This window comes from Chaetura pelagica, unplaced genomic scaffold (assembly GCF_000747805.2).
Source record: "Chaetura pelagica isolate M959 unplaced genomic scaffold, ChaPel_1.0 scaffold55, whole genome shotgun sequence".
NCBI lineage: Eukaryota > Metazoa > Chordata > Aves > Apodiformes > Apodidae > Chaetura > Chaetura pelagica.
In genome coordinates this window covers 3,497,857-3,520,858 of record NW_009953571.1, presented here as the reverse complement: position 1 = coordinate 3,520,858, position 23,002 = coordinate 3,497,857, and the positions used below count along the sequence as shown (strand labels likewise).

The window sequence follows — 23,002 nt, the reverse complement described above, 5'->3', positions numbered from 1 at the left end:
CCCACTCTGCCATACATGCAGGGGATACAAGCAAAAAAGAAGGTGGCAAGAAAGAAGCAATTAGAAGTCATGTAGACATAAAATGAGAAGTGTCTTCCTCAAGGTAAGCTCCTTGTACCCTACAACTAGGCTGCCATCTTGGTAAAGAGGCAAGTTTAGCAGACAGAAGACTACAGGATCAGGGGTTTAACAACTCAAGTCAATAAACAGCAAAAGGGTAAGGGGGACCACACTTCCAGACTCCTCCTGTACCTTTTATGCACTGTTTGATGTGTTAAGGCTGTGCATGGTTACATAACGTAGAAGGCTGCAAGGTACAAACACAGCACTTCTCTCTTCTCCTCTAAAAACTGAATAGGACAAGTCCGAAAAAGCAAGGCATTTTCACAGCGCACTCATAAATGAGGAGCTGTTCCCTTCTTTGGTCTTTTCTATAAGACAAAGCCTCTGTGTACCTAAAAATAAGTCTACTGCATTTGTGCACATAGAACAAGAAATACAGAAACAAGGCAACACTGAGAAACATGAACAGCGGTCTCAGCAGTCCAGCAATGTAACCACTGAAACTTTTTTCTTTGCTAATATGACAACTAGGGAGAGTTTTACAGAAGGATATGAAGAATGAGTTTTGCAGACTTTTATTCTTCTTTAGTCACACAGCACATTACAAGAAAAACACGACACTGGCCAGACCAACAACAAAGAGTAGGCAATAAAGACTGGCCTTAATGGATGACAAGATACCATTTTCTGCTTCCTGACAGCACATGGTATGTAGACTGGATAGACTGTGAGAAAGATTTTCAAAGAGAAGACAAGAAGCTTACTTCTGATACACAAAGAGAAAGGTGTGAGGGGTAAAATATAAAAGGGCAGGTAAGAAACATATTTAAAGCAATAGACTAAGGAATTAATCTTTACGGATGAGTGTGTGCAGGGTAAAAAAAGGGGAAAAAAAAAAAGCATTCGTCAGGCTATATTAGCTTTAGAATACAGCTATGACACAAATCAGAATGAGAGTTGAGAGCCAGCATAAGAGGTTGAGCTGTCATGGAGAGAGAAGGCTGCAAAGCAGCATACAAAAACACAAGTTAACATGAAACACCTTCATGTTCAGTTCATTCAGCTATTCAACACAACTACACTCGACCCAGGCCAAAGTTAGTAATACCAACTGGCGAATCACACACAGCAGGCTAACTCAGTCCATTTATTTCTTACCTGTGCTTCTAACAAAAGCATGGCAAAACAGAGGTTACCCAGTAATTCTTAAACCAAATCTGTACCCACAGGGCACCAGGGTGTATTTGACTATGCCACAGGAGTTCAGCATAGTCTCTGAGGTGACTGGACCCCTTTTACTGGAGCAGATAGTTCTGAGGAGAGGCCACACAACAAGGCACTGAGTGGGAGAAACACCACAGTGCCAAACCAGAACTGAACAGCTTCTGGCTCATCCAACAACTATGTCATAGAGAGGCCGCACAATTCTCTAGGCCACCCAGTGCCACTGGCTGGCCAGTGAGGAGCTGAGGGACAGAACTTTTTACTAGTATTAGTAAAATTCAAGTATCTTGATCCCAATGGCATCATGAGTAACAAAAAGATATCTCCTACATATACATACCACAGTGTGCTCAGCTTCAGCCAGATCTCCAATCCAGCTGGCCGTACTTCATTATAGAAATATCTGCATCCAAAAGCACTGTACTGCTGGTGCAGACTCCCAAGCTTCCTGATGTTTCAAAAGTTCTGACACCACCCATCAACCCTGTCTTGATGCTGATGACCAGAATATTCACTGATACTATTATAGCTCACACCTCTAAATGTCTCTCAGCCAGCAGACATATTTTAAAGCTTGATCGTTGTCATTAATTTCCTTGGTCATACCTACAGAGGCATACATACCACCAATCCTTGAGCTGAAGGCAATAATGGTAGAAGGACACCAACTCTTGTTTGCTTCCATCCCACTTAAGCCTTCAACTCACAGGCAACATTCAGTCTGAGGGTCTCTCCCCAGGTACCTTTCTAGCAGCTCAGATTTTTTTTTTCTAGAGACACATCTACCAAGCACCCTTGTGATGCTTTCTATATGTAGTTTGGGAACATCATTTTTAATATTTCTATTTAAAAAAAAAATAAAAAATATAGGTGTTCTTTGATGACAGCTATATTTGATTCCTCTGTGGGTTGCTTTCTGAGCTCAGTACGTATGGAAACTATGGAGAATGACAGAACAGCCAAGCTGACCTTTGAGAAGTTCAGCAAGGCCACTGAGAAAGACTGTTGCAGTCTATGACAGAATATTCACTCTTACTGTGAGGAGCTTTAAAAAAAAATAATAAATCTTCTCCCAGCCTCACTCCTGACCTAGGCTATTCAAATGTAGCACCATTACAGACATCAGACAACAAAACTAACACACACACACTTTTAAAAACAAACTCTTCGCACTATGAAGGTTTTAAAAAAGAGAGGGGAAAAAAAAAACAACAACCAACCAAAAAAAATCCCACCCAACTTCACTGAAGACACTTTTGTCTTAAGGAGATACATTTACATGTAAACACACAGACATACATAGATATGTGCTTATTTCACCTTTGCTTCACTTTTCCACTTTGGTATTTAAGAACACCGGAAAGTCTTAACTTTCTGTTACAAACTTATGATGCTATAAAAAAAAAACAACCCTCAAAATGCAGTAACACTCCTTTCCACCACATCCCCAATTTCTAACAAGTTAAAAGAACAGTTAAAAAGATCCCACCAGCCTAGCTAATCAGTAAGGTTTATGGAGGAAGAGACTGATCTTACCCCACTCAAACTTTGAGTTTATGCTGATTATGCATCTATAAATCTCATCCTCTGAAAAGGAGAGTGACACTGGAACAAATTAACCCTCTTAGAAGAAGTGGATTTATCTTCCAAAGCTCCATATAAACTCAAGCTTCTACCACAACTTAAAAACATTTCAACTATCACATGAAGAACATCATGTTAGTTAAAAAATGGCTTCAAGTAGAAAAATATTTTTACTTTATTATACTAAGAAATGTCTCGGGCAGTGATCCCTTTTCATACATTTTGTTGAGCTTGATCATAGCAGAGATCTGACAGTAAGAACAAAGTAATTAATTCAGTAACCTAGGCAGGTACTCCTCGCTTTTTTAAAAGGCAGCTCCCAGAGAGCCAGAATCAGCTCTTACAATTTTTGATCAGTAAATCTGCCTGCTCTGGATTACACATTCCAGAAATGAGGTATGGTGCACTTCCAGCTCTTGGTATTCATAAATTGACCTGAATGTACTAATACCTTTTAATTAAGACTTGTAAAATACCATTTTCATTTTTCCAGGTAGACTAATCCCTTGTCACTTAATCAATTGCCATGTAGCAATAGTTTTTACATTTATCAGCATCATTCTGACATGCAGCTGCCGAGACTTTCTGCAGTCACCTAAGGCTGGTCTCACAATGACCTTACAGATAGCACACTCCACCTTACTTTCACCTCACTACAAACAGTTTTACTTACATCATTCCTGAGCCTTTGAATTATCTTTACAAGGTGACCTCCTTTACAATAAAGGGAAAAAAGCCTAATATAAGATTTCACATCTACAATTTTTTATCGAGCTGGCAAGGAGCTATTTACTAGCACAATTATACCACGTGGCCAGTTTGCAATAGAGCCTTTTATTTCAGAACACGTACTTAGAGCATGATTTCTATAAAAAAACAGGTTTTATTGCTAATAATGTAAAGAAAAATAATATATGTTAAAAAATAATTAAATATATATATAAAAAAGAAACCTCCTTCAACAACTTAAGATATTTAATTTTCATACACGAGTATTCCTGTACTCTCCTTTATGGCAAAACCTAGTAGCCTTCAGTCCATGCAGCTATGTCAAAAGTTCTGTCAGAGGCTATATCTGACATATTTTACACTTATTGTATTTCCCTCATTCCTGGCTTTGTTAAAGCTACCTAAAGAAAGCTTATTTGTCATGATTTATCATTTGAAAGCTTCCAGAGCTGCTTGCTGCTCACGATTTTCTAATTTTTTCTGACAGAGTCTATGGGTCACATTATCCCATCTGTTGCTTTCTTAATACACTAAGTAGAAAATACAAAGATCACTCCTTTCCATTTTTAATAACTTTGCCATGTTTGCTTTTTCTAGTCCTCTGAAACACTCCCACCTCTTCTGGAGATTAAACAGCACTACAGGTGTTTCTATGTCTAATGTCAATGATTCATGACTCTTCAGAAATAATTGTCAGTATTTTGTTCTTAGTTAAGTATACTTAACATCCTGGTTATGCTCTCTCATACAGATGCATTTATGGAGACACTCCACTCTTCCAAGCATGTTGCCTTGCTCACACCCAACTCATAACTGACTTTACTGCATTCTTCATTACTCCTGAATAGACTCTGTTTTATTCTTCATTTTTCTTCAAAAGAGATTTCAAATGTATTGATATGATCTCATTTACTGTTGGACCTGCTTGCTACCTAGTGTTCTCCACCCTAAATAATCTCAGGAATCCTTGTGCTTATTTCAACAGCAATTTCTTACTCTTTTTCTCATTCTCTTCCAGACTTAACAGCCAGCACGTTTTCATGTGGTTTGCACCCTACCCCCCGGCAAGTCAATGAGGAGGAGATGGGCCCAATATTAGAAGCATTCCGTAAGGATTCAATGAATTATGCTGAAAGTAATGTTTTTGTCTATGAAACTTAAAAGCCATTAGATGGCATTTAGCTCTTACCTGGCTGGATCTGGGTAGATTGGATGTTCCCGGGACCCTGCTCCATCGTAGCGAGATAATGAAATGAGGGAAGACTCCAGTAACCTCCTAGACAGGAAAAACAAATTTCACAGTCAAAGACTTTTTTTAAATCAGGAACATTCCCCCTGTTTATGCCTTACTTTCAGAAATGTCTTAAGACTTTCTAAGACCAGTGCAGAGAATTCTGCAACATACTGAACCACTCACTGATGGCCTGTTTTCACCACACGGCTATTCAAAGTCTAGTATTTTCACTGCACAGGACAAAGAACACCTTGAGTGAGAAAGAAGAGTGGTCCCAAACCCACTTCCAAGTCTAAAGGATGCTACTTCTTTGGAGATAAGCTATCCTAATTTGTCAGGTCCATAATCAACAATGCTGCATTGACAATCTGTCAAATTCTTATTTACTCAAAGGTGGCTACACAGAGTATGGGCCAAGGAACACGAAGCAAAGAACGCGACTCGACATATGGACTCTGAGGGCACCACTGGAGTTTATGCACAGTACAATACTCACGACTCGACATATGGACTCTGAGGGCACCACTCGACCTTCATCTCAAGGCTCAGTGAGAGATGTTTTCAGCTACCAATATAAAGTTCATTGCCAATACATCTTAACCAAACACAGGGGGAGATACAAAATATACACCCAAGAAGTAAATGTATGCAAATACAGCCAGACAGCTTGAATGCGTGAGAAGCAAGTCTGAGTCACGAAGGCAGCAAAATCAAATGTATATAGCAGGAACACGTCCTCCACCCTGGCTTCTACGTACACCTCTATCTAGCTTCTTGTCACAAAGCACAGGATGGCATTGTTTCAAGCCTGACTCATTCAAGCCTGCTGCAGTCATTAGATTAACAAGAGATGATTTGGGGTGGGTATGGAGAGTAGGAAAATTAACTAGCAAAGTTTATATAAGGCTGCTGAGTTCCCTTTTAAGTCTTTTTGCCTCAGAACTCAGGCTAAATCTTGTTTTCCAGTCTTTGTAACTTAAATGAAAACTGTTGTGGTTTGAAAGTTGAAGAGGTTCAACACCACATCTGTACTATTCACTTGCACACACTCATTTGGGGAGAAGGATTTGAACCTATCAGTCTAAGCCCCACACCCCTAATTCACAGCATTTGCCGTGCAGGACATCAAGTGTCAACACAGGAAGCAGGAAGAAAGACAAGATATAACCCACATCCAGCTTCCCATTTCTAACTATATAAAGACAGTAGAAAGACGAATGAGACATCCAGCAACATCCTCCCCATCAGGATCTCAAGATAACTTTTCACTGCCTTCTAGCAATTAAAAAAAATATTTCCATTTTACATTAGAAATCGAGAATACAGAAAATGGCAAGAGATTGCTCCAGTTACTTGGAAAGGCATGTGGCAGCTCGAGAGATTCAGGACTTCTTGCAAAGCACTGGGACCCTACAGAAGAGAAGAAAGCCTGTCCTCTCTGGCACAAAGTTGCTTGGCAACAATTTGTCTTATTCAAGAATAGTTATTAGATCTCTTAAACTTTGAGATTAATTAATTTCCCAGCTTACTGAGTCAAAAGCTCTAGCTTTCAACACTACTAGATATTAGGAATCCATTGGCTCCCCAGAAAGTTATCATACTTCAATCCTGCCTCACCAAACCCTCTCTCCTGCTCCAAATACATAAGTCAATATATGCAAATACCGCTAATCCAGAACAAATGGTGCCTACATCACCTGCATAATGTAAATATAAACTGCTTTTACTCCTTCTGGGGGAAAGGTAGACAGATTAAAATTAGCAGAAGGGATTTATTCAGTCAGCTGGCCACTTTCTAAACTACTAACTCAGAGTTCAGAGACTGGGTTACAGCCATTGCAATGCCAACATGCTTTTTAGAAGTCTGCTCTTCAGAGCTGCTTAGGCAAAGCACTCCAAAACAAGCAGCTTGTAAGAAGCCTGGCTGTGCTGAGGCTGCCACCCCACTAGACCATCCTGCCTAATTACTGGACTTCATTGGGGAGAAAGAGTTCCCACAGCACCCAGAGCCTGGCAGGGCCACAACTGTAGAAACAGCAGCTGCCTCCTTAAAGGTGTGAGCAACCTACACACCATGCAAGTGACTATTTTGACACCATTTCTCTGCAATGCCTACAGTGTCCTGATAATGTACACAAACACACAAATTATCAAATTCTTCACCCCTGTCAAATGTCTTGGCATCTATACACTACAGATGCCACCCTCTTTCTCTGCTGTCCAGGGTCTATCCACTAAACAACACAGCAAAATCAGAGCCACAAGGGAAGGCTGTTAGAAAGGAGTCTCCAGGTATTCTCCAACTATGTCTCTTCTCATCTTTGGACAGGCTGAGAAGAGGGATCACCTTCAGAGAGCAACCTGCAGCTGCACTTAGGGAAATCAAAATGTGTACCAACCAGAGGGCACCAGATGGATATGGAAGCAGGAGCAGGGCACACGTTGCAGAAACTTGGTATAGGCCTGCCAGAAATCCCTCTGCTTGGCTTGGGAACATCACTCCAGGGAATCTAGTTCTCACCTCTACAGCCCATCTGATTCTTGAAATAAATACTTGAAGAGCCTTACTCTACACCAGGCACTCAGCACCTCAAATGACAACTAATGTGTTTACTTCAGTAAAACACAAACCAACAGTTGCCTGAGCCACAGGATGGCCAGGTGTCTGGGTAAACAGACTTCCTTCAGGCCTCATCACCCTGTGATTTTACCTGAACAGCCTGCAGCCCCAGCCCATGAAGCAACAGGACCTGCTGCAGCTTTAGGAGCACCTCCTTCACTAGGCAGGCTCATTAGGAAGACCAGTAGCTACAGGGTTGTGGGGAGCAGGATGACTAACACACTGTTAAACACACTCCCCAGGACCCTCTCTGAGGCTGTACTGACAGAGTTGAACTGTCTCAGCTAAGACGACCTTTCCAGCAGAGCCTTCCAAGCCTGCCAAGACCAAACTCAGCTCCTGCACTACCACACACTGAGACATGCAAGCCACACACTAGGGCCACATTCAGATCAGGTAGACAAAGATAACTCAGTTCACTTTAACCATTAAAAGCTATAGTTGATTATAAGCCTGATTGATTGTTCTTTGTTATACAGCTGTGCCCTCTTAGATCACAGAGCAATGAACAGCTGGCTATAAATATACAGTAGGCAAAAAAAATCCAAACAAGGCAACATGCAATCTTATGAGATTCAGATGGATTCTCTCTGTGCTTAATTCTCCAGGGAATAACAGTATCTGTACTGAAAGCAGAGTACCGAACATAAATTAAATCTATTATTTAACTAACTCATTCTTGACTGAGCTCTTGAGGTCAAAGTTACAGATCCAAATGTGTTTGGTCCTGACCAACATGTTCAATAATAGATACACTGCTATAGCCATCAACAAAGTGTCCCATCTGTGACACTAGTATTGTAACCTACTATCCCTCAGGAAGGCACACATAAATGTTTTTAGTCATGCTGCACTCTATCAAGTCTTAGGTGTCACATTCATAGATTTTGCCACCTAGAGTCCCAGAAGTAACACAAGACTGTTTTCAGTAAGCCCAAAGTGTAAGGTAGCCCAATATCTTACCACAGTAAATGCTGAGCTTAGGAGCAATTCTGGATAAATATAACCCATCAATAAACAGAAGCAGCTCTGTTACAGGGAACTATTGGCCACTAAACACTCAAGTTTCCAACAGAGAAGAATGCAAAAAGAGAGCATCTCCTCCTGAAACATTTTGGTAGATCATGCTTGACTCCTGAATCCCTTCTGGTACTTACTCTCTTCCTCTCACAATGCCCTCCTCTCCCCCCACCATTTCTGCTACCCAGATACATAACAGGCTAACACTATGCTCTGTGAAAGCAATTGCTCCACTGTCTCTGTCTAGACAATATGAAATTGTCACAAATGACATCTAAAGTACAATTAGCAGAGAAACTGCAATTTCCACTCTCCTCCCCCGCTCCCCAGGAAAAAAAAATATTAAAAATCACACATTATCATCCTCCAGGTTGTCAGTCAATGTCACAATGATGAAGATTAACTCTGCTCACCCTAAGAGATGCTTCTGGCCCAGCTTGCTAAAACAGGAGGTGGGGGATTGTAGTTTTTTGTTGGTGGTGGTTTTTTAAATTATTATTAAAACTACTACATGAAGATATAAATTGTCTCTACTCTGCAGCGTTGAGATCTCAGCAGGCTCCTTTTCTGCCAGACATGAGTAGCTATGGAATTGTCACTCTACCCTTGCCCTGTTACCTTGGGTCTTCACCCAGCTGCAATCACTGGTGAGGGGGGAAAGGAAGCAAGGTCCACGTTACAGCATGCCTTTGGCAAGAGAGACAGTAAGAGAGTGCACGCACACAAGACACTACAAACAGAAAACAGAAATTTCACAGGAATAAAGCAGCTGAATGTCAGAAGCTGCAGCTCGAGGGAGAAAAAAAGTCATGAAACAACCTCCTCACAGTGCCTCAGCCATCAGACTATACCCACACTCTCCCCAGGGGAGTGAGGATCACCACCAAAAGCCTCCTGGGGCTGAGTGATTCATCTCACCAGACTTTGAGCAGATACTTAAACGCAGCAAGTTCAACTTATCAGTAACAGTTTCTATTATGGTTTGAGAGGGGACAGGCTAATTTTATGGTATCAATACAAGGACCTACAGGGGAGGTGTTGTTTAGGTACCCAGAGGATCCAGGGGGCAGAACAGAGAGTGTCAGTATTCCCTCCCATACTCTATAAAGGCCAAGAAGGCAGGAAAGTCAGCTCCTTCCTGTGCCCTTCTTCCTTCCTGCACTTGGACATCTTGGAGGGAGGCTCATGCCATGTTCTCTGCAGGATCCAACTCCATCAGTTGCTGGGAAGAGCCCTGGACCCTTTTCTTGAGTCAGCTCTGACACAAGTGACTTTCAGACACTTAATCCGCAACCACTGATAACAGGTTTTGTATACATATAGATATTTTTAATCATTATCCCACATGTTACTATCCCTTCCCAGTTCTAGTTTTAACTTTCAATCTTGAAGTCTCTCTCCCTTATTCCCCTTCTGTCTTCCCGCGGGAAGGTGGAAGGGGAGTAATAGGGGCAATTCTGTTCTCTGCATTTTGGTTTGCCCTGACTACTAAACCAAGGCAGTTTCTAAGGACATGCAATTCCTGCACATCTTACATTTGTTGTCACAGCATGCTTTCCTCTCCATCCACAAGGAAGGTGCTAGAAAACAGCACTGAGGCTTAGTTTCCTTAAAACCAAGAGGGTGTTCAGTCAGCTGCCATCCTCCTAAACTGCTGCTGCACACCAACAACCAGAGCAAACAATTAAAATTAAGCACTTCTGCCCCTCCCACAGTCCCAGCCTTCAGCTATGAGGACGGTCTAAGACAGAGCAATCTGCCATTAATCTTTGAAGTAGAAGCCTATTGACAACTCTGGCAGCTTCTCTGAGTTTCCTCCTCTCATTTTGTATCTTCCCTGAAAAGGCTTTTATATTCCCTACTGCCCATTTGGAGGTGAAATTATTGCACTACTTCATATTACATCCGTTTTTCAGCTCTCCAAATTACAGCCAGCAGTCCGTTCTCCTAAGTGCTCCTTCCTATGGACGTGCTCTTGAAGGCTCATAGGAATGTAAAGAATAGCAACAGTTTAAAACTAGATTGCCTTCAGTCATCTTCCTCTTACAGCTGGGCAATGTTTAACCTAAAGCTAACAAGAAAGTTGAAGCATGAAGGCAGTTGAATTCTCCAACTGCCCAACAGCACTCCCTCAAATCCTAAACTCAATTATTAACTGTTATCAAGGCCAACTAATTCCTGGAGAACAATTCTAGACTCAATAGAGCACCAGAAAAATATGCTAAACAAAAATCTCAACCAACCCAATCCACTGACTGTTGGTTTTTTCCCCTTCCCTTTCCTCAGAAGAACAGGGAAAACAATTTTCAGACATATCTGTATGGTGTTGCCTACTTTCAAAGAGCAAATTGAAATCACATAAGGAGAAACCAAGTGTTTTGTTCATTTTCCATAAAAGTTTCATAGTTCTTGTAAAACAGAAAAACACTATTGGTATTACCAGTTTCATATTCAAGCTTAAAATAAAAAAGCAATCAGTATGCAGTTCCAAAGATCGCCTGAAAAGATGATTTCTAAAATAAAATCTTTAACATAATCTACTCTGATACCTCTCAGCTAACATTTCTACACTGTTTCAGCTTCCACATAGTTTTGGTTAGACATATTTAGCCTGGCACCAAGATTTTCAGTTAAGATTGGTCAGAAGCAGATTATTAGAAGAAACAGTCAAACCAGTCTGCAAACAGTTTTAACCATGTACAAGAGAATTTCACTACTGATCTAAACCTCAACACTCACTTCTGCAGTTCTTCAAGTTAACTCCTTCTTCCCCTTGCTCACGTCTTTGCCATACAACTCATCCTCAGTGAGGAATGAGAGTTGGTGGCTTCCTTTCTTACAGGTATGCAAGCCCTGTCAGGCATACTTTTAATCACTTTTTTGTTGTGTTTTTTTTTTGTTTTGTTGTTTGTTTTTTTTAAAGTTATTCCACATAATGAACATCCTTTGCAGGAAGATTTCCTTTTTTAGGGAAAGCAGTGATAGCAAAGATGCAATACCTGACCACAGATACATTCCAAACATGGCCTTTGCAGAATACTTTGACCTGTTTGTGAGAAAGAACTTTTGCTAACTCTGAAGAGCAACCATGGACAGAGAAGTCATCCTCCCCAGCTGGAGGTGTGGAGTTGTCAGAGAAGCAGGTTTCATACAAGACAGAAGTTGTAAAAAAACCAAACAAACCTCAACACAACAAACAAAACCCAAAACCATCACATTTTCCCCCCCTCCACTGATTCCGGGCAAAAACTCAGTAGAAAACAAGCAGTAAGGACTTCTCAGTCAGAAAACAGACAGCATGTCAGGTCTTCAGCCAGGATAGGAAGAAGTACATTTGGGAAGGACTGCAGGGAAAAGGAGCAATAGCACATGAAACAAAGAACTGTAGGTAAGAATTAGAACAGCAGAAACAAGCACTGGGATTTGAATTCTCCTAATGACAAGACAAGGAGCAGAGTTCCAAGAAGAACATGGTTAACCCTTTAAAGTTTAGCTGCTTTAGTTTAACTAGAAAGGAAATGGCACATGAAGAATTGTGCTATTACTCCATCTCTGCTCTTGGACTAGGAACTTCAACTTCCATTTACCACCTGATGCTGAAGGAGCTACACAACACTTTCGAACCTCATCACAGGAAAAGCAGTCAGTGGCTCTGAGAAAGGTGACAGATTTTTTAAGTGGACCCAAGGTTACACTGTTAGATAATATATTACTTCACTTGCTGACATATTATGCAGAGGTCTTAATCATACAGCCCCCAGTGATAGGGGGGCTGTAATAGCAAGAGGAAGCACAAGTTCATTATAGATTTCAAAAAGGTCAAGAGCAACTATAACAAAAGATCTTACAGTTTCATTTTGCAGGGGCAAAACTTGAGGGGGTGGAATGGGAGAAAAAAAATTAAATCAGCTCAAGTTATTGTATGTTGTGTTTTGCTCTATAGTGGCAGTTATGTACCAGTGCTCAGAATGGAGCAGGCACCTCATCATATTCCCCCACCTTAACATGCAATTATGTCAGAAATTCAGCCAGAGTATGTTGCTAGTCATTATGGTTATGAAAACAAGCCTGAAAGCATGTCCAGAACACAGCCAACAAACTGAACTCCCTCAGCTTGCAGACAGCTTTGCTCTTCTGAGGGTTCTTCTACCTACCTTCATATGTAAAATGTGTGCTTCAAATTCTCCCTTGTTCTGGGAGTTCCCAACTCCACAGATTGTGTGGACAGCAGAAATCTCTGCTTACCCACGCATGCAGATCTGCGTCAGCTTCTGGGATAATTACATAGGGCTCCTGCTTCTCCATAGGGAATTGAAGAGGAGGTGTCTTTCCTGAGGGGGCAGAAGCCATACTGTTATCTCCATAGGCTTCTAAAGCTATGAAAACAGAGGTCCCACCACACATCAGCCATTTCTTTTAAAATGCTCTTGCTCGGGCTGGAGTAATGAAGAGAATCAGGTCAACAGATGATCAGCAGGGCAGCTCAGACACTCACCCCACTTCATAAAGATATGGGAAGGATTTTATATAAATGTATTTCAAACAGAAAAATGAGTCAGTTTCCTGGCAGATAATGAGCCCTGTTTATTCACAGCCTTCAGTTCCAGCAGGTGCTTTCTCAAGAAGAGCAAGGGAGGGGGGTCAGTTACATCATCACACAAACAGCCATTTGGTGCAATCAGTTCAATATGTACGTGGAAAATGTTTAAAATGCATGTAGCTATTCAACAGAGGAGAACAGCTCAAGTGGAGAAATCAAGAGTCATCACTATTTTGGTTACAGTTGTATTACTGAGTCAGATCACAGGTCCCTCTCTCCTCTTGCTCCAGGCCCAGAGAGGAGATGCATGCTGCTCTACTTCAAGTTCTCCAGCCCAGGTTCTGTAATAAGGAGCAAATAACTGGATGATGGCACTCTGCTCACAGGCACCCAGTGCTGCTTGCATTTATAAAAAGCATGATTAAGTGCATGCATGAAATATATGTGATTGCACATCTAACAATTAAGGGCTTGTATTAGCATAAAGCCAGAGCACACTATACTGCCAACATCTGCAGCTCCTTCCCACACTCAAGAAGACTGTTACAGACAGCTTTTAGTCGAGCAAACAGGCCTGAAATAAAAGGTCTGAGGGTCTGCTTCTAACTTGCTTCTTGCAGAAGAAAAACAAAACCAAAACAAAAGAGATCGTTTTGTTAAGCTAGACAACAAGTTTAGGAAACTCAGCTAGATAGTTTAAGCATGTCAAAGACCATAATTAATTGCGACTATCATCTCCTAGACAGAACACTACAAGTACACTGACTCAATGCATATTAGTAAAAAAATGGGAACAGGAGCAACTGTTTCAGGTCAAGTGAGCTTGTCTGGACATGCTGCCCACCCTGCAGCAGCTGATCAGGAGGCTGCAGGGAAGCCATGTGCAGACACCACAGGAGACAGACAACCTAACAAAAGATGGCTTTCAAGAGACTTAAGCTATTCGCACTTCTTCCCTGTCTGTAGGAGAGCTGAGACCTGATAATGTTTTATGGTATCCTCAAATACCTGTCTGAAGTCAGCTGTCTTTCAACCTCTGAGAAATTTGTCTTTATCTAATACATTTGCTGCATGGTCAGCTCATACAGGCCTTCCTCAAAAGAAAAAAAAAAACACAAAACGAAACAGCTAACAAAACAACCCACAAAACTCTAGATCTCATTATTTCTCATTAGAAGCAAAAAAGCAAGGCAGCTTGCAAACATGTAGCTCCCATCCTCATCAAGAAACATCACTTGAATCAAATTTCAACAAGTCCCCTTGCTGCTATGCTAGAACAGATGAACATAAAGTCCCAGAGCAAACCCATAGACAGACATCTGTAGAGAGAAAAGTTTCCATTTCCTGGAGAGTGTTGAGAAACCAAGTTTACCTATTTTTTTACAGGTGAACTCCTCATTGTTAGGCCTGTGCTACCAAAAAAAACCAAGAAGAGGTGGGAGAAGGAGAGTGATTTGACTGGAGAAACACCATTATGGTACTTGATTAAGAGTTACTGATGTACTTGCCTAAATTTGCAAGGCAAGCTGTTGCAAAAGTAACATGGGTAAAACTCTCTTTTTGTGTGCTACAGTCATTGCTGTATATTTACATTCAGGCCAAGAAAAGGAATAGAATGCTTAAGCCTCTGCAGGTTTGATGCAGACCATTCTTGCTCAGATTTCCAAGTGCTCAGGGAAGCTCAGCAGCAGGGAGTGGACCTCTGTCACTGCAAGAAAAAGCACAAGGCATCGTTCCCCATCCCCAACTCTCAATAATGAAGTAAAAGGCCTCTAAGCAACCTCACATTATTCTTAAATCAGGAAACCAGCAAAGGCAGGAGGAGGGCAAGAAAGCAGTGACCTCTTTCACTTGCTCTTCTACATTACAGCCACTAGCACATTCAAGAGCTCTAACTTCTAACATGCCAGTAAAACAAAGTCTTTCCTGCCCAAATAGAGAGACAGGAGGCTCAGTCTGCAAAAAACCACAAACCTAGAAGGATGGCAGCAACCACCTCAGAACTCACGTACACATCAACTGGCCATTTATGTGTCATGGCAGCCTCTCCTACAGTCCAGCCTATGATTACATTCTCATGATAAAACTAATTGGTATTTTCCATTTTCAGAAAAGGCCAAAAAAATACTAGTCAAGTTTGTCCACAACCTGCACATCCCACCCATCGCCACAACTAATTATGAGGTCTAAATGTTCACATCACCTTCAGATTATCACCTCACTTTGTTTGGCCCTGACAAATTTGGTCTTCATTCACTCCTGTGTGTTCAGGCTAACATTTCCAGAAATAATTTCCCTATCCCACAGTTTTGGCCTTCTCAAGCCCCTCTTCCCAACCGCTTGTTTCTGCTTGCAAACCTCTTCATAACTTCTATTTATTCCTCACTAACTACTGAGATATTACTCATCTCTATCACCACCATTTACAAAAAATGTAACAAGCATCTTTGGAATTATTTCTTATCAAGCCTAAAACCAGAAAAGTATAAACTTTTCCAAAGCTATTACATTACACATGGTCCAAAAAATCCTTCTTTCCAACGCACAGGTAAGTTCTACACACTGAAAATTTAAACAAAACACTAAGCCCAAACTATAAATGCCAGGAGTCCAAGTCAGCAAGTTTTCCACAAGGAAGGGACCTGAACATAAGGGGTGGGAAGAAAAAAATATTGTGTGCTGTGTTCTCACTGTAAAGAATCACAGGAGAATAACACAAGATAACTGAGGGATGATCTACTGCCATGATGAATCACCTCCTGAGGAGGGGATGAGAGAGGGGGAAGTGGGGTTGCCCTAAGGTAACTTCAGACTAATTAGCATGGTAAAAATCATTCCCCCTGGAGGAGACCTTACATAGTAATGTCAGACCGCCTTTGTAACATTAACTAGCCACTAATCAGAACATGCGCAGAAGGGCATTAGTTACATATAATTGAAAGATGACTAACCAATACGTTTTGTGTAATTTCTCCTTTCTTGTAACCTGTATAAAAGCCCATAACCCCTCTGATGAGGTGTGCTGGCTTTGCGAGCTATAGCCTGGCACTCCCTTCTGTACAGAACTAACTGCATTACAGGTTAGAAGGTGGATCTTGATTCCATGTGCTCACTGGCTCCTCTGTGAACCTAATACCTGGCTGAGGGGCAAGAGGAGGTCCATTAGACTTGGCACAGGCCACTGCTGCACAGTCTAAGCAGCCAGTATGGTACTCTGTTCTCCACAGCTCTGAGATCTGCCCCCCTCCTGCTCAAGTCGCCTGTTTTCAGTGAACTCAACACATCACTGCTGCAACAGATATTAAACACTTCAATAAGCAAGCCACAATGGCTGCAAGCAATTAGGAAAAAAAAACCAGTAACAACGCGGGGTTTGTGAAATAAGGAACAAATTAAGATAGAATACACCAGGTACGTGTTCTGTCCCCAGCACAAGATGCATTTTATAGCTTTAGGTAAGGCAATTCCCTTCTGCTTCAGTTCCCTCACCTCCAAAAAAAGTAAAGGGAGTAACATGACCCTCTTCTCTCGACAGTAAATTTCAGCAACAACTGTTTGGTACGCAACTCTGCACCCACAGCAGGGGATACCTTCTGGTTGTTTTGTTTTTAAAGCTAGGGTATGAGTACCACCTGCCTTTTCATTCAGTGCTTTACACAGCAAAGAAAGCTATCAGAAGCCAACATCCGCAGCAATCTGAATAGCCTAGTCATTTGAAGCAAAAACCATTGCAAGCTGAGGCTCCAGCAGGAACTCAAAACAAGCTGTAAAAGCGACTACACTTCCATTTTACATACAGCACACATGATTGCTGGGCAGGAATGGGAGTGTTCCTACCCTGCCAATCTACTTTAACCACAGTACCAGCTTGACCACAAGTCAACATCCTATCTACAATTTGGAACAGGAAGAGGCATTCCCTCATGGCCTTGAGTAAGTCATGCCTGTTTACATCAGGAAAAAAAATACACAACACCAAACAAACATTCACTGCCTTCTTATGGAAATGCTCAAAAATTTAGGTAATAGCTCACAGCAGACTTGAACCAGAAAATAAACACAGCCCGGTGGAAAAGGTGACTGCCCAGACTGTAGACATCATCTGCCAATCTTTCTTGCCATAAATAAACCCCATATTATAGAATAGTCTTCTGAGGATGGACTAGCAAACTGCAAAGAAAGGTCTGCTCCAGGCTTGGTAAGCAATTAGCAACAAGTCGAGATGAATTCTGGTCGTTTACAGCTCTGATTCAAGGGCATTTGCATGTCAGAAAGACAAAATACTTGCTCCACCTCGAAATCCACGTCTCTCCTTCCCAAACCCTCACAAAAGACAAAAGGATAAGCTGCTCTCTGGCTTGCATTCTGTATCACAGCCATTTCCCCTCAGGATCCCCATTCACGCCTTTTCCCAAACACTGAAGAACTTGCAAATGTATGGTAACAAAGGAGATAACCTGCAGTCTAGGAGTAGTGAGGTCCCTCAAGCTACCTTGTTTTCTTTACACAAAAGCTGAGAAACTTTCAGATTTCGCAAGACAGGGAAAGCAAAGAGCAGAAGCAACATTACCCCCTTGTGGCAGCAAAGCAATATGGAAATGAAATACTGAGAAATTAAAAGGGGAACAGACAAGACATTGCTTTTCATAGCTGTATATATGTATAGAGAGCTATGTGCTGCCAGAAGGACCATCAAGACTGAATGCAGACGTGATATGAGCTGGAGTCACTGTCCTGCCCAGGCAGATGAGAACAGTACCACCACTTCCATCCTGCTGCAGCTGGTGTTACTTTAGGCCTTTACGTGTCTGACAAGAGCAGGGCACAGAGGTCTGCATTTCGCTAACAGGTTAAACCACATGTAGAGTATTTATACCTTCCTAAGGGAAAGGAAACACAGCCAAACTCATTTGCAACATACAGCACCGGTGGCTGGATCACATTCAAAACCCCATAGATTTCTCATCTCACCTACATGGAAATCCTGGATTGCCAAGCACCATACAATTTTAGCTCAGGAAAGAAGACTGGGTTTACAATTAATAGCAAAAATGCAGGCAGGAGGGACCTCAGTCCTCAGGCACAAGCTGGCAAAACGAAAGACAAATTTCACCCTGGACCCTGTTAAATGGTTCCAGGGAAGCTGCTCTGCACTTGAGCACACTGCCTAAAACAGACTAAAACACATCAAAAAGCAATGCCTTTGGTCAGCTGTGCAACTTCAGCAGGTTAGTTATTTGCGTAGTACTGTGGACTCTGCACTTCTATACACTCACAAACAAAATACTGGAGTTTATACATGAGTCCTCAGACAATAAAAACTCCCCTATGTCACATGCATTCTTTCCTACCTGTGTGCATGGCAAAAGCATCACCAAGAACAGTTCAAAAGACTTTTCAGATTTTCAGGTAACTTCAATAGCTTACCTTATCTGCCAAACTAAATAGGTGAGGCAAGGCAAAAACATTATGCATTCATAGACAGGCACAGAAGTTACTCATACCACAGCCTCCAGAATTTGACCTCTGGAATGTGTGCAATGGAGTGCTTAGAGAAATTTAACATAATTGATAGACAAAGCTTCTTAATAGAAGAATAAGGATAATAAGCATTTCCTCATGAAACTCAGGTTTCATGCACACCTGCCTGGCAAGAGGACAGAGCTCACCTTTCATTTGCAGTAATTCATTCAAATCTTTACTTAAAACAGACAGGTAAACAAGATTAGAATTGCCCCCTTAGTATAATACAAGCACCTAAATCTTGAATGCTAAGAGAACAAGTTTCACTTTGTGTATTTCTTGTTCCCCTTTCTAGGGACTGTTTCACAAACTAAGGTCCAAACTATGTTAACAAGGATACACATGGCACTATTTGCTCCTTGCACATTTCAGAAAGATTGTGGCCTGTGGTGCCATGCCAGAACAAAGAAACACCACTAGATTTAAAAACAAAGGATTTTCTTTTTTGCTAAGTAACACCCTAGTTCTGCTGATACCACTTGTGTCACATTAAAATAGTCAAAGAGGTGGCATTTAATAAAACTGATCCAGATCTTCAGACAGCATTGAACTGCACCTGTCATTAACTGATGAACTTAATATATGGAGATCACTCCTGGAATTTTATATGTAATTTTCTTAGTAAGGTGGCACTCACTCCCCTCAAACAAGCAGCAACCTCTTTCATTCTCTGTTCAACTTTTCATTACTAACCTGAATTAGCCCACACAGCAACAATGGCTCAGAAGACTCACGGGATTTTTTCCCTTACTAAGATGACAGTATTAACGCATCCTGAACCCATTTTTTAATTAACAGGAAGTTAAAGAAAAATTAAATTAGGTGTTATCTGTTCTTCCTTCACCCAGATCCTGCCAATAGTTTCTATCACCAATTTTATGCAGTGTATTTCACTTGACAACTTCAGGGATTTCTGAGGCTCTTTTGAGTTTGATATTAGAATTGAGGCAAAGACAGATCCACAGGGGAAAAAAAACAACTTACATTTTAATTAATGTAATCAGCCTGGAGAACCTCAGAAAAGCTGAAGCTCAGTCTCAGCAACTTCTGCTTAAGGTAGACCATAAACCTTCCCCAGGTTCACACCTCGCTGACATAGGTTCAAGAAACACACAGCTCAAAGCCTGTGCTACTTGCAGACCAAGCTGAGCATGACACAACTGCTGCAGTGCCGAGGCTCTCAGTGACATGTTCCTCCTAATAGAGGTGCCAGAGCTGTTAGTCAGGAATAGCTTCATTACATGCTTATTAATCCCTTCATGATTAGCCCAAGATAATTAGTTCAGCACCATCAGAAAGAGCTGAATTCTCTCCCTACCCAGCTGCATCAACAGAATTCAAAAGAGGAACAGCCTTCAAACTATCTATTAACTTAATTGATCCTCTACGGCAGTATCTTCCCAGCAAGCTATTTCTTGCTTGGGCAAGCCAGGTCAAGGAATGGATCCTGCCCACGGACAGGGAAAGAGAACATATACACACAGTTTCCAGATGTAATTTTTATCTTTTCTGCTGGCCTTTGAATACAGAGCTCAATTGCTCAATGAGGACATCTAATGGAGAAACAAAGAAGAACCGAATATAAAATAGGTCACAAGCAAATATACTCATATCCTGCAGCATTAAGAATCAACCTGAGGTCCACAGGCACAAAATTACATAAATTGAAAGTATGTATGCAGTTGTCACTTGCACCCACGGACTTGAAGGTTTACCTTCCCTCCTTTATTTCCCCAGCACTTTCAGCATGACACAGCATACATCTCATGAACCTTACCATGTTTGCACGCTTCTCCAGCTGCAAAGGCTAATAGACATTTTGGACTCCACTGTGAAGGAGAGATTCAAGCACTGCCAATTGTGGCAGCACACCCTAGGTCTGTGAGACAAGAAAGCTAGACCTGAGTATGTTCATCATATGCAAAAAATCATCTAAATGGGTGCTGGAACACCTGTTACTGCTCTGTAAGGAAAAATACAACAGCTAGTTTGAGAAGGAGAAAAAAAAAATACACCTGCAGGATATACTATCCCACATACAAGGTTCCTTTTAAGGAGAAATATTTCAGAAAGCTCCCTACAAGTGCATCCAACCTGCTAAACAGGAAAGGAAATGAAGTTTTACTTCAAGGAAATTGCCCTGAGCCTTTCATGCTCATTGCTCTGAACTTCTTTACTTTACTACCCTACAGACACCTTAACTTCACTTAAAAGGAAAGCAGAAGACCCTGCATGCCTACTCTTGAGAAAAGTCTGAGACCAGAATCAGAAGACTGGGAAAACAAGAGTCCCTATGAGCTTCTCAATACCCTCTGCAAAAGGGTTTCACTAGAGGTTTAACCTTACAGGAATTCCTCTGGAACTAAGCTTATGTATCAAACTACACACTCAAATTAATGTCTCAGCAAAAAGCTCCTGTGTGCAGAGGTGACCAGGTAGGCAACTACCATGGGTGACAAGCCAAGTGACCAAGAGATTTAATCACAGATTTCCAGCTGTTAGGCAGCAACCCATCCACCTTCCTTCATGCTGAGGTGGACTCAAGCCATTTCTAAATTATACAGCTCTCACAGAACAGATGACATCTACAGATCCTACCACACCTCACTGGCCAGCCACCTGATCAAGAAAAAGGTAATTTCCCCCTTTATTTCTGGCACTAGAGTGACTCGGCCCAGAGAACTAGCAATACAGTGGAGACACTATGAGCATATACAGTTACTTCAAAAGAAAGATAAAGCAAGACTTAAGTGCCATTTTAAAGCTAAATTTGTCAGCTCCTTCTCAGCTCTCTACCCTTTAATAGAAGACTAGCAGATATCTGATTTACATTAGTGTCAGGTAAGCCCAGGCCCAAGAAAGAAGTAGTTACCATATAGTCAACTTGAGACTCTCATTATGGCAGGCTATTAAAAAAAAATATGAGACAGGGATTTAGAAACAGATGAACATTTTCATGACCACCACCACCCCCTTATTTGCTATGCAACTACAGCAACAAGAAAGCCAGGCACTGTTCCAGCCTGGGTATAATCAGCTTATCTGCAGGAAGGAGAAAAGAATTCCCTTTCCTCAGGCAGTTCTGTGTAAAAAGCCTTCTCAGTCACTTATATCTGGATCCAACCTGGAAACTTTACTTTCCTACAGCACAAAGCATCCATTTTCGAGAAAGAGCAGGGTTGCACCTTTTGTCTGAAACTGTACAAATGACCTGACAGAGAAGATGTCAAACTGAAATCCAGTAGGGAAGCCCTATCCAAAGTGCCAATGTAGCTGATTTTCCATACAAGCCAGTGCTTTCACGCAAAGCACAGACAGGTCCTACCTTCCTGGTGCAAATTTCTGTTTGTTCTGTTTCCTGTGATGCATCTGAAGCGTTAAAAAAACCCACAATCCTTCCAAAAAATAATCACCTTCTTAAAAAATAATAAAGCAGAGTCTAAAATTTCCAGTGATCAGCACATCCCCAACAAGCTCACCATAAGATTAGGGTCAATGGGAGCCACTTTCAAAATATTTGACTGAATACTTGCAACTAAGGTATATGCCCAAAGAGCTCACACAGAGCTTTGTTTTTCCCTATATGGCAACACCAAGGAAGGGACTGCTAACCCTTCCAACTTAGACTACAACCTCAACAAAATACAGCACTCAATAAAGCCATTCAAGCTACTCTTGCCCAATTTTCCATGTCTACCCTGGGCATACTCTCTATGTACAGCATGTGCGTGGTATGGGGCACAGAGGACAGCAGAGCACATCCTATGTTCCCACCCTTCTGCAGTGTCTGGGAAGCAAAAGGAGCACAGTTCATGCCACAGATCTGCTGCCAGAATCCATACTTTTGCCTGTCATTCTCCTAACATTCTCCTTTCCCACTGAGAGGTCTGGGTGTTTGTCCATACAGACACTCTGCACCTATGTGCAGCATGATAATGACAGCTATTAAAGACATCAATGCAACATCTATATTTCCATCTACATAAATAGCACATGACCACATGAGAAATGGTTTTTAACCCTGAAAATATTTAAAAACCCAGACTAGATGGGAGAGGTTTAAGGAAAAATAGAGGAGGAAGGCCAAGCATATATCTTACCTCCTGAGTGAATCCTCCTCTGAGCTTTCCTCAGGCATTTCCTGGTTTAAGGCCTCCTGTGATACATTCCCAGGTCTGCTTGAAGCCGACTGGCTGTAAGCTCTTTCCCAGTGCCCCGTCTCCTGGTTAAAGACCACTCCCACGGTCCTCTCCTCCTGCGGGGTGGAAGAGCTGCCCAGCTGCAGCCTGCTAGAGGCAGGAGCTCTGCCCTCGGTTCTCTCTGCAGGCTGCACCTGGCTGGTACTTGGAAGCACACCCTCAAATGTGCTTTGGACCTGCCCTGGTGTGTAGCTAGGCGTGCTTCTTTCCCAGCGTAGCGTGTCATTGTTAAAGGTCAGCAGGTTATGACAAGCACGACAGCGGTT

At 41.7% G+C, this 23,002-nt stretch overlaps 1 protein-coding gene across 1 annotated transcript in view; it reads right to left on the bottom strand.

Annotated features, from left to right (window-relative positions):
• AMBRA1 (autophagy/beclin-1 regulator 1) overlaps window positions 1–23,002 on the bottom strand; it is a 124,800-nt gene that overhangs the window by 97,026 nt on the left and 4,772 nt on the right. The window contains 2 exon segments of the mRNA XM_009999594.1: window positions 4,790–4,876; window positions 22,638–23,002. The exon segment at window positions 22,638–23,002 is cut by the window's right edge and continues 35 nt beyond it. Of these exon segments, the coding sequence (XP_009997896.1) occupies window positions 4,790–4,876; window positions 22,638–23,002 (452 nt within the window).